Source organism: Buceros rhinoceros, unplaced genomic scaffold (assembly GCF_000710305.1).
Source record: "Buceros rhinoceros silvestris isolate BGI_N320 unplaced genomic scaffold, ASM71030v1 scaffold19754, whole genome shotgun sequence".
NCBI lineage: Eukaryota > Metazoa > Chordata > Aves > Bucerotiformes > Bucerotidae > Buceros > Buceros rhinoceros.
Genome location: NW_010409073.1, coordinates 483 through 13,565, shown reverse-complemented (window position 1 = coordinate 13,565; position 13,083 = coordinate 483). Strand labels below are relative to the sequence as shown.

Here is a 13,083-nt window from a genome sequence, read left to right as displayed (position 1 = left end):
CTGGAAAGAGTTCAGAAAAGAGCTGTGAGAAATTGTTTTGAGACTTAGGATAAGAAATCAAAGTGTCTATTTAAATTGTGGCCAAAATGTAATTTGACCCTGCTCTGTATACTAAAAATACACAGTGGAAGTATTTTGGATAATAGATAAAAGGGATCTAATAAAATAGGTTACAGTAAGATTCAGTGAACTGAAGCTAAAGCTCAGCAAATTCAGACTAGGATTAAGCCACTGCATATGAACAAAGAGTACTAACCTTTGGAACAACTACTTGTACTCCAGTAGAGATATTCTATTACATGAACTCCTTAAAGCCAAATTTATGCATGTTTTTCAAAGATGTCTCCAAGCTCAAAACAGAAGGTCCATAATACATAGTGCAGAAACTACTGAGCAAGGTTCTTTGATATGTGCTGTGCAGGAGGTCAGTCTAGGTGATCATAGTATTCCCCTTTGTCTTTAATCTATTGAGGTGCATTATAACAAGCTTAACATGTATTTACATGTTTCCATCTAATTAGCAGAATGTAACAGAGTGCATTTATAGAAAGACAATTCAGCTATTTTTAGATACTACTGTACCTTTAATTTATTAGCTTTTGTTAAAAGCATGTAACAATCTAGAGAATATAGAGTATAATTTACAAAAATATAAATCTCGGTTATTTTATTTTTAGTATTTCAACATATTACTATATAGTACGTGTTACTCAGAGGATATGTTTAACAACCTGAAATTATCGAGCAAACCAGAAGAGTGGGATATTACATACGTCTTTTGTAGAACATTAGGGAAGGGTAACCAAAAATGGCTGTATTAACATACTGTTTACATGAAAGCTTATGCATTGCACTATACTTGCAACCTGAAGAAAATATACATTTTAAGCTCTTTATTACAGCATTTTTCAGTATAAATATGCAGTTTAAGAGTATGAGTGTTTTAGGCAAAAAGTTTTGATTTGTGTACAAAAGTGATACTCTAAAATAAGCCTGCCTTTCCAAGTTCACTTCCCGTCTTCCTGGTTAACTGAAGAGACAAAATAGTCAGAAAAATAGCATATAAAAACTTATTTTAGTCCTTTGATTATGGAAAACTTTACACTTAAATTTCTCACTAAACGCCAGATATTTGGCTAGGTGGGTTAGGAAGATATTTGTAAAAGTATTGGATTCCTGGAAGATGAATGTGAAAGACACACGATGACAATAATATGTATCCTTCCAGGTGTTCATGTATATTGTTTTAGTCTCTCCAAGTGCGTTCTGTAGAGGAATTGTAGGCTTGCATTCATTCATCCACATAAGTGGATTCATTTCCCATTTACAACTTTCCCAGTGTAGTCAGGCAGGATGTGTGGGTCTCATTAAAGATGTGTTTGTATGAACTTATCGGCAGGAGCAAGTTTCAACCGACATATTGGGATATACCTTTAAAACAACATTTTTGTTCTCATCTAAGAACAGGACACTGAGTGAGCTCATTTTGTCAGGAACACAGCAGGGTTCTGGGATGCCGGGAATGATTCCTACTGCTTTTACGATGCTCTGGATTGTAGCATGATTTGATGGCCGAACAACCTGGAACAGAGAAGGAAACAGTTATTGCTTCATTTATGAGCAGTCACTTTCCCACCTCCAGCTTTTCCGCACAGGAAAATACTTTGTGTTACTTATGCTGACTTCGTAAATACCAGAGGAGGGCACTGGTGGCACAACCAGCTGTCAGTAGCCTGAAGAAAGAATGTCCCTAGCTGCACCTATTAGATGCTGGAGGCAGGCATGCAGGAGAAAAGGATGAAGGTGGGGCACACTTCTCAGTCATAAGATGTTTTCTTAACCTCTTGTCTGACTTGGAAAAGTGGCTACAGAAAATATTTCCAAAATAATTCTCTCTATGTTCCAGTAGTATTTCTCCTCATGTATGCTAACGTGGAATTAGTTACTTTTTCCTGGAGTAATTACTCTCTTTTAAAAGAGCAGAGTGCTCCAGAAGTAGTGTCCACAGGGGGGAATTAGTCTAGAATAGTCAGACAACCTGACAGAGCCTTTCTGATCATAACCACATGACTTCATACCTGTAGTCTTTGTCTGCTTCCTTCTACCTTCCTTGTGCCCCTGAGCTACCCTCAAAATGGAAGAAAAAAACAGATGGTTGGGAGGGCAGGAAAAGTATGAGGTGAGGTTTCACAGCAGCCTTACATCTATATACTGTTCAGGGTACTAAGCCACAATTTTATTTCTACTGTTGGTATTTGGATGCAGTAAACAACACAAGAAAATATATTTGAGAAGAGGAGGCAGCCATTAGGTGTAACAGCAGTGAGAATAAGAAAAGGAAAATCTTATGTAAATAAAAGATATGTAATATGCTGTTTAGTAGTTAAAGGTAACTTTTTTTTTAGCCTTTATTCACATTCATTATTCACATTTAGCCTTTATTCAAGCTACATTTGACCCTTGTAGTCTGAGCAACTGAATAATACTAAACAGTTTTCACCACGTCTGTTGCTTGAGGTACACACAGTCAAGCACAGGTTTGCTGGTGACAGAGCGACAGCCTTTCTTTGGTATTGCCTCAGCACAGCATGGAATGCATGTGCTCTGGTTACGTGAGGCAATAGTGTGGCATGCAACCCACCACTGAGGCTGAAGGGCAGTGACTCCTGTTCAGTGTCATGCTTGAATACTGTCTCAGCAAATGAGTACAGTAACAATAGGAAAAATGTGTTAGTCATATCAGGCGTTTTTCAATAGTTTCACGAGTTTCCTGCATAGATCTGGTATATGTGGCACGTGAAATGTTTCATTGTTATTGGTACATAGCTGTATGTCTAGCGGAAAATGACATCTGTGGGACAACAAACAGGGACTTTGCACACCTCCACAGGGAAGCAGATACTTCAAGTGAGAAGAATTAATGTCTCCACTATCTCTACTATTTTTCAAATAGTAATTGAGTATATGCAAAACATGAGTTTTCATTTCAATATGAAAAGTTATGTAGTCCATGGATATAACAAAGTGGCTATTTTTAAGGATATTTCAGTTTTGATACATTTGCTTTTAAGTGTAAGATAGCAAATCAGATCCAAACCTTAATTGCTGTTAAGGCTTTCAAATGTTCCTTAACTAGAGCAAGCTCATTTGAGCCATTACAAGATTTACAAGGAGGAACTGTGAAATCTGTCCTTGATCCTTCAGGGTTTCAAGACAGCATCTCTGTAGCTAAGTCCCAACAAATGACCAAACCTGAAAAGTGCCTTTCTGTCATGAGCGTGTGCTGGCTTAATTAGCAACAGCTTGCTCTCTCATTCCACCCTTCATCTTTAGATTTCAAAGTTGTCCACAGCCAAGCAACAGTGAATTAATCTTACAGTAGCTATGTGAAGTACAAATAAGCCTCTGCCCACATTGTCCGTATCAGCAAACCTGGACAGCAAGAGAGAGACAGAAGTAGCTTTCATGTGTTTAAGCAACTGCAGAGTTTAGAGCTTAAAAAACCCTAGAGCTTCTAGAATCAAATTCTTACTTTAACCTTTATGAAAAAGCTCCTAAAGTGTTCCTAGAACACTTTATTATTTTGTATTGTTATTTGAAACAGCCACAGAACCTAATGTGCTTTTGAAACAGAATTTGTTGACCCATGCAGTGGATAGCCATCATTGCCCTCCGTGCCACTTAATGACTTACAGGATTCCTGGTTATATGAACCTGCAGAAGATCCTGCTAGGATCTTCTCTAGCTGTGCAGTCTCTAATATCTGCAAGGAACAAATAGATGTGAGCAAAGTCTCGCATGAGCAGCTGTCTACCAAGACAGCAGCACTAATTAGGTTTCTAATCCCTGCAAGAGTACACACTATGCACAAAATGCTTACAGAGAAAAATGCTTACTTTGGACTATTGCTCTGCAGAATCTGGCTGCCTGAGCCCAACATCCACAGCAGAGCTAGGCAGCACACCCATCCCACGTCCAGGCAGACTTCAAATTTTCCAGCCCTTCTGGAAACCTGGCACAAGCGTTCAGTGATCATGGACTAGGCTTCACATTAGCCTTTGTACTGATGTGCTAAAGTGGAAGCTTGAAATAACAAGTTGAATGCCTAGTAGTGGTGGCACCAAGGAAGTGCTAATGTTTTAAATACTTGCTACTAAGATCTATACAGCAGGCCAAGTTCTCCTCTTCCTTAATAATCCTAGCTCAGGAACATTTTGGGCCTCAGAAAATATAAGGATGATGATGTAGCCAAAATGCAATTGAACAGCAGGTTTGAAACACTTTAGACTCTCCCCTTCTGCCTGGCTTACACCCCTTTTAAAGTCTGTTCTATCATTAATTTTCCCCCCAAAAAAATACCATATCCCCCCCCCCCCCCCCCCCCATCTTAATAAGCAATACTTCTTAGCTTCAGGAAAGTTTTGTTTTCAGGTTTGAATTCAACTCTCAAAATGAATCTCATGAACTGATACACTTACAAGGTTGAAATCAAGAGAATTTTAATTCCTGTAGACTAGGGAAAGGGTATGTTCCCACCTACTACTGCCACACATAGGACTAGCATTTTTTTGGCAAATGTAGTGTGCAGCCAGTCGTTATTAACCACATAAGGCAGTCTTACCCCACACAGTTAAGGGCATTAGACCTTCAGCTGTGAGGGAGGTAAACTTGCTATGACAAGATTTATACCAGAGCTGTGTTATATCTAGACCAAGATTTGCAGTTATTAAAGTAGATGTACCGATAGAGTGATGTACTGATACTGTAAAAAAAAAAAAAAAATCATACCACGTGATGAGTCTCAACATGCCAGATACATAAGTATAATTCTATCTCCACAGTTCTAAAAGAGTACCTTGGAAATAAGGTGTTTGTTGTTCGTCACAGGTTGACTAGTGTAGTCCAAGTCTTCGGGAATAGCCTTAATCTAGTCTTTGCCTTAGGTGTGCCAAGACCATAATGGATGCTTTCCTGATTTAGGGTATACATGCAAGAAGAAAAGCTATTCCTGCATCCATAATATTTATCAATTCTTTAGCAACGAAGATTCATGCTGATGTACTAGTTATCTCTTTTCATTTGGAAACAGTCATTTAAAAAGTTACAACTGTGAATCTGCCTTCTTTTTTTCCCCCTTCTTAAAAATACAAAGCTAACAAAAAATAGACCTCTTCCAAATCAAAGATTGTGGAAAAACCCCAAACCCTCTAATCTATGTGTCTGTGAATTAGTTTTCAGTTTCTTTGTTTTGGCTTTTTTTTTATTTGTTTTTTTTTTTTTTTTTTTTTTTTTTTTTTTTTTTTTTTTTTTTTTTTTTTTTTTTTTTTTCAGTCAAGATGCTAGTGCACCCACATCATTATTTTATCGAGAAAAAGAATATCAAAATGAGAACTACAGTGAGGGTTTTTCATTTACAAGGGAATTTTTATTATATAGCAAGTAGTATTTCTAGATAAGACATTCAGTAAACGAGCAATAACAGCTTATTTAACTCTTACAGCTAGAAAAGGATCCACTCTCTTTTGGTTCTGTCAGCTTTTGTGTCATGCTGTTTTGCTCACAAGAAACCAGATGTATCTTTTTTTTTTTCCTTTTGTATGTATGAATGGTGCATTAGACTGTGGGTCTTTCAGAGGACCCATATTCCCAGGCTGTGTTTTGTTTTGAATAAGTTAGATGGTGATTGTGTTACATGATCTCTTCATACTAAAACAAAAAAGTGAGGTTGTATGTGAGCCTGTGGAAGCTTTAATTTTTACCAGACCATGTATCAATTTATGTATATATGGTTCAGCATTGGCCAGCTTCACAAGAATGTGGAGTCAGATTTGTACACCCTCCTGTGATATCTGGATTTCCACTGCTCCTGGTCTTAAACTAGCCTGCATATCTACTCTTCCTGAAATCATACTACTACTTACTTCAACACAAACGTACATCAATCTGGCTCAAAGCATTGATATTCTCTGCTGTAAAACACCATCGATTACTTATGTGCCAAGTGGCCACATGCAAAAATTTCAGTAGCATAAATAATTAGGCCAGTTGTAGGTAGAATTGCAAAATAATTACAGTTTCTAAACATGCAGATTATGCAGTGCTTCAAATCCTCGCCTCCCCCGATAAAATGCCAATAATTCTTGTGCTGCATAGGATTGCCAAAATTTCTACTTCTTGCCATAGAACAAGTGAGTGGGAGTGTGCCAAATAAAAATTCCATTGGAGCATGAGTTCATGCTTGCCTATTAGCAACTTTCACACTACTTCTGTAGGAGAAATTTAGACTGTTACAGACAGCTGTATGGCATTGCCAGCCACATCAGGTAAATCAACTTTTTTTTCGCCATCAGGGTTATCATAATTTAAAAAATTCAGTAAATTTAAAAAGCAACAGAGAATTTTGAGTCACAAGTATCAGCTTAACCAACATTCCCACTTTCAAAGTGACAAACAGTTTCTTAAAGTTTAAAAAAACTCCAGTGTGACTACTCTGTCTTATTCTCCTAAGGTATTACCAGTGGAATTCAGAAAGTAGCTTGTTTTATTATTAGCATATAATATTTCATATTTCTGCTACGACAACAGAGTAGTTTGAGGATTTAGTGTGCGTAATTGTACTTAATAAGCTGCATACGTCTTTATGTTGCGGTTTCAAGATACAAGATAAACTAAGATAAACCTGAGATTTTTCTTATTCTTCAGATTACATTTAAAGATAGCTTGGACTCTTTTTGTGCTCTGATGAATAAGTTCATGGAAATTATATATTGCTTAAATTATTTAGGCTGAACCAAGGCAACAGAACACAGTGAGAAAGGTAAAAATCTAAAGGAAAATCTAACTGAAGAGTAATTGCATAGTAGATCTACTGTTTGCAAACTAACAATAACAAAAAGGCACGCTACCTTGGGCATTGGAAATTCACATGCCCCTGCACAGTAGTAAGCATCAAATGATTTGGGAGATATGATCCATTCATTCCAGCCAATATCAGCAAAGTCAACTTTCATGTATCTTCTAGAACAAATCCTTGGCTCATTCCATTGTTTTCGTCTTGCTTTCTTCATTGTTTTTTCATCAAAATTTAGTACCTGAGACTTTGTAAGCATTTCTGTACTTTCTAGCCCTTTTCTCCTTCGGTCTTTGCGTGAGACTTTTGGTTTCAATGACTTGTAGGCGTTCTCCCATGTGTCATGTTTGTTGAATTTTTTATTGTTATAATCTACTTCTGGCAACTCATTGTTTTGAATAGAGCTGGAGAAGTATGTATCCCTCCTCACTCGGGTATCAGTAGAAGCATTAGGGAATAGATTTGGGTCCCCATCATTGGAAGGGAAAGGATCATAACGTTGTAGGGTGACTGCCACACTGTTAGGTTCAGAGATTGCGAGATCATTGGCATAAACTAGTATATAAGGTAAATGACTGGTGACCTGTTCAGGGAAGCCCTGGTGTTTCTCCCCAGAATCAAGCTCAGCACAGAGAACGAGCTCTCCAGTCCGTTTTGATTCTTTTATGATGTGTGAAATGTCTTTGGCATGCCAAGCACCTCGCCTCTGAAGAAACACAGTGATGTTCCCTTTCACTAGTCCATAAGCAGAATTCTGGTGAATGCTTTGGAAGTTGACGCTGAGCTGCAGAATTGGAGGCAGGTGAAGGAGGCGGCAGGATGAGTTCTTGGACCGCTTACAAGACAATTCCCGGTGCCGAGGGCGTTTGTCAGCATAGAAATGAAAAGTAGCAGTAAGGATCATCTCTGAATCCTGCATGGATGTCAGGTTGAAGCAGTACAAGAGCTTCTGGGCTAAGAATTCTGCAAGAGAGCATGGAAAACATGGACAAATATTTCAGACCACAAAAGGTAAACAAACCTTTGTACCTGTGTAAGTGAATTAACTAAGTTTTCTTTTCACTTACTGACTTCAAATCAGTTAGTACAGTGAGCTTGTGATTTCAGCTTAAAGGCATGGTGAATAAGAGGAGGAAAAAGCCTTCACAATATTTAATGGCAATATTAAATAACACCAGGACTGTCCAAAACACTTGGCACCTTTTGTCCACATGAGGGATGAAACTCTTCCCAGAGATTTTCAGTTTCAGACTGCCTTTCATTCCAGGCAGGCAAGAAAAGCAATCCTTGCTTCTATTTCATTTATAACAAAGTCAGGCTTGGAGAAGCTATCAAATTTGCCCGTGGCAGAGCTCAGAACGGTATCTTACTCAGTATACCAGCTGAAAATCAGGCTTATAGTTAATATTCTAATTGGTGGTCTAAACTAAATGGTCTAAACTAAAGCTAAATCTGACTGCAGATTCGTGAAACATCTCTGAGTGCTAACTGTGCAGGCAACAGCGTTATGAAATTCATCATCCATAAATAGCACACAAGAGATACTTCACAAGGGGGCTGGAAGTAAGCAATGTGACACATTTTGGGGGCCATTACTCTTATGAGTCCTCCTTTCCAGCACACATCATGCTTTGTTTAAAGCGCTGTGAAAACTTCTTGGTGTATTTTGATCTGCTTTAAGTTAGTGACAAATACTTGAACAGGAACTGACTCTTAAAACTCAAAGTCCATTTTTAGCTAGCTGAACAATTTGTACTGAGGTTACATGTCTACCCTCCTCTCAAGGAAGATGAGCAATTTTGCACTAATAACTGTTAACCCCACGTTTATTTAAACAGTAGAAACCTCTCTTAGTAAAATGTAATCCCAGAATCAAAAGCTCATGCCTTCACAGTCTATTGTTGTGAAAAGTAGTTGGTTTGAATTTTTCTTTTAAAATAGCTCAAGAGTATATGGGAAAGTGGTGGCAGAACCAAGACGTGATTCCTGTTGTCCCAAGCTCAGACTGGTTCTTAGAATGCATCGAAGGACCACAGTGGGTAATTTTGTATCTTTAGTTAACCCAAGTGGACAAACCCTCTCGTGGCCCTTGTTGACATACCTGGAAATTCTCTGGCAACAGAGAGAAAACAAAACCAACAAACCATGAAACAAATAATAAAAAAACCCCCATCCAAACCCAACAGCCAGTCTTCCCAGAAACACTTAGTTTTCTTTTTCAACGCGCTGTGGATGATGAGCCACAGAAATTTTGGCAACACAGAAAGGCTGTTAACTACCACCTGTCAGAATGTTCTTCCTTTTAAACACAGTTTCATATGAATGAGGGAAATTAACAGTGTTACGTCTCACTAAATTTGTTCTCACTGTCTGCCAGTTCACGCTGGATAGAACCATCATTTGGACTCTTACCACAGCAGGTTAGGATGTTCATTAAATTAACCCCAGGCCTGCATGGACAGTCTGGAAGTACAAATGTTCAAGTACGCAATTTCCATCTACACCATCCGTATTTTTTTTCTGATGCAGTGAGGTGGAACAGTTTGTGCTGATGCCCACGTAATGGTTTCACAGGTGGCAGAGAGGCTGGGAGAAACAGTACGCTGTGATGGGAACCTACTTGTTTCTGCCAGTTCAGGACAGGATTCCTATGAGTAAACTTTTAATCAACACTAGGCATAGGTGCTCGTACTGTGAAAAAGACTTAAGAGTTTAGATTCTATTTAATTTGAAGCATGGAAACTTCACAAGGCTGCCAGCCTGTTTTCAGACCAAGGAAGAGAATAATTGTAGCATCCTTTAGAACACCAGGCTGTAATTAGTATTTGTCCATTTCAGAAGGCATATTTTTTAAAAAGAATCCTATCCACTGTCTCTACCCACCTGGAACTGTGTTCAGTTGAAATTTTTAGTATTTTCTTTTAGTAGCAGAATGCTCCTAGCACCATGAGTTCTATAGATTTGCCTACGAAGCATATGCATTGTTGGGATAAAGGCAATTCAAACACCAGAGTCCCAGGGTTTCAGATGGGAGGTAACTTGTAATGATAGCTCAGAGAAAAGGAGTTTCAGTCATTTCAATTAATTCTCCTCTCCGGAGTGAAACAAACCCTTCAAAAGCCAAAATTTTTTGTAAAACAGAGTGAGAATCTGTGAATCTGCAGCTGCTGAATAGCCAGAAGCCAGGAAGTACAGGCTTTTTAGCAATTGAGGAGTTTGGAATAGGGCTTATTTATCGGGTTGCATCAGATTGCTCAGGCTTTTACCAGCCTGTCAGCCAAGCACTGTTACATTTTCCTGGTCTACTCTGAGTTGGACTGTACTAGCTGTGTACCTTAAAACTGTCAATATTTTACTGATTGTATCTACCTCTGATCACTGTAGACAGTTTCAAGTTAGGAATACAGGCAAGATGGGTAGAGGAGATATGCAAGAGATTTGCAGAGAAAAAAAAAGAGGCAAGTGGCCAAGGAAAAAATATTAGCCTTTGGTACATAATGCACATATTAGAGTGTTGCATTGCAGTTAGCGAAGATTAGCAAAACAGATTTATGTGGTATTTCTGATAACACATTTGTGAGAAAGAAATATGAGAGAACCTACCTCATTTAAAATATTTTAAGCTATGAAATATGTTAAAGCAAGGTTCTAGAGGCCAGAAGTACAGTTTCCTGGATAATCCTTGGTTTTCTTGCACATATGCATTCTGATACAGGCTTAATTAAATAGCTGCTATTTTCAACTATTCACCAAGGCCTTTGCTTCATTTAGCACGGAGGATGGATGGGAACAGGGAACAAGCCTGAGCTGCAGGAGTCAATTTATGGGGAAATTTCATGGCTTAGGCAACAGATTGCTGCCATGAAGCAAGACGACTAGTTCCCCCCAACCTCAGCAACCGAGGTGAAGTCAGACAATAACTTACTATTTCGCATCTGGTTACAAACCACTTACAACTTGACTGTGTAACTGACTTTAGTCAATTTGTGCTGTTTTGTAAAACTACAAAGTTACCTGTAAACCGGAAAGCAGCTAAAGAGGGAAGAAACTTGAGAAATTAGTTCCTGGACTGTCTCTCAGCTCCTTATTAGAGAAATAATGAGTTCTTGCGAACACACATAGAGGTGAGCTGAGAGGAGTTGATCAGATGTTTGTGAAGGATTCTTCCTGAAGCAGCAAGTACTGCTAGAGGAAATGAAGAAGCTGTATTTGGAACATGCAAATAGCAGATGCATATATAAAACAAGTGCATCACATTGAATATGGAGAAATATTACATATTCAGTAACCCAGTCAACACCATCTGTACCTTGTAAGGGATGTATAGGATGGCAATACAACCATGTAGTTGAGGAGACCTCAGTAATGTGTATGGCAAAGGAGCAAACTAAGTCTGGACTGATATTTTGCACCTCTGGAGCCCTCATCTTGACAACTGTAACTAACACTGATACTTGAGAGTCCCCTAACAAACAGCTTTAAGCTGCAGCTTAGGAATAGATTTTCTGAGAGGTACATGCTTAAAAAAAAAAAAAGTAGTCTATTGCTTGGGATAATGAAAAGGAAATTATTGTAGGTGTAGTCTGTTTTGCTTATCTCAGTAGGATCAGAATTATCACCTGTATCTTATAAAGATCAGACATTCCACATCTTGTTAGAAAAATTTGCCAATTTCTCCTTTCAGAAGAAAACACTAGAATTTCTTGGAGGAGATAAAAAGCACACTGCCAGATAAAGTTCTTCTCCCCCTCTCCTGTTATTTATGGTTCATTTCAGAACGTTCATCACTAGGTTGATGAATTACAAAGTAATATAATTTATTGCATACCAAAGGAACATTGCAGAGGAGCTTCTGCTTTCATGCCACGTTACTGGGGAAGACATGGGATCCAGTGGAGGAAGATGGGACACAGGAGCTCAGAGTTTGGATATAGGTGTGCTTTATTTCCATCACATGGAAAGACAAGTTACTTCCAGCCATCTCTACCTTGGTTTCAGTGAGCAAAATAATATTGATTCGTAACTGGTCAGCAGAGTCTATCTGTGGGTAGAAAATGCTGCTATTTTAGTGCTTTAAACCACTTGCACACAAGTAACTTGTTCAACAGATTAATTAGAAAAATGAAGAAAAAAGAATATAGTGCAATTCTTGCACTTCTTCCCAAATCACTCTTGTGGTCCAGGACCTTACTTGGATAGCAGCCAGTGTCAGCTGCTCAGTTCGCAGAAAAATGGGATAGCAGGAGACTGTGGAATAACCATCCACAGGGGAAGTTCCTTCCCAGCTCCTTGTCAGTTAGCAGCTGCTAGCTAATCATCTAGAGCATGACAGCTTCTTTATCTCCCCAATGTCTACAATTGCTTTACATCCTAACTCCTAGACTTCTAGTAATTTTCATTAGCTGCTTACCCTTCCATGGGTCTCCTCCTCCTTGAATATGATTACTTTTAAATACCACATTTGACGTAGGAGAGAAATTAAGTCAGGTAGTGCACTAGAGAACATGAATTGTTGTGCAATATTATAGTAACTGTTCTCTGAAACATGGTATGCTGTGTTGCATTCTACATGTGAGACTTAAATGTAGGAGAACTAGATTGGAACTCACAAAAGCTAACTTAATTAATGTGTCAGATGTGCCTATAAAACAATTGAATTTTTTTTGCAATGTAACAAAGATTATATTCTAGAAACAGATATAGTTTTTATTTGAAGAGTTAAGTCCTTAGTTATACTCTGCGAGAGTCAACCACAGAAGGAAGACTTTTTCCAGAAAAGACAGCTTAGGTTTACTTGGCAAATTAAAGAGTATTAACTACACAGAGCTTGTCTTTACCATTTTGAAGTAAGACGGGGATAATGCAAGTGTAGTTTTGACAGCGTACATGCTCTTCCACCCTCATAATGAAGCCAAGTAAAGCTGGGGAGAGGGAGGTCAGGCATCTGTCTTCTCAGGTTCAGGCACTGCAACGCATTTCAGATCCAGAGCAGTTGCAGGCGGTCCCGCAGGCGGCACTCTTTCTCACGGAAACTTGTGAGCCGGCGAGAAGAGCCGGAGCAGAGGACCTGCGGCTGGAGCACTCTCTACTAGTTTTATGCTCCAAGTATCTCTGAAAAGAACTTTGGACCCGGTGCGATGTGCGCTGGGAACAGCCTTTCTGTTCCCAATAGGTTTGCATCCACAGCAACGGAAGTTTTCTGAAGGGACATACCTTGTTGCAGATACTGACGG

The 13,083-nt window shown here is 38.8% G+C and overlaps 1 protein-coding gene across 1 annotated transcript in view; it reads right to left on the bottom strand.

Annotated features, from left to right (window-relative positions):
- Nucleotides 1-563: 563 nt before the first annotated feature.
- Nucleotides 564-13,083, bottom strand: part of GDF10 (growth differentiation factor 10) — a gene marked incomplete at its 5' end in the record, with an annotated part of 12,999 nt that continues 479 nt past the window's right edge. Inside the window, 2 exons of the mRNA XM_010135125.1 lie at nt 564-1,581; nt 6,906-7,813. Of these exons, the coding sequence (XP_010133427.1) occupies nt 1,390-1,581; nt 6,906-7,813 (1,100 nt within the window). The remainder of the gene's footprint in view (nt 1,582-6,905; nt 7,814-13,083) is intronic.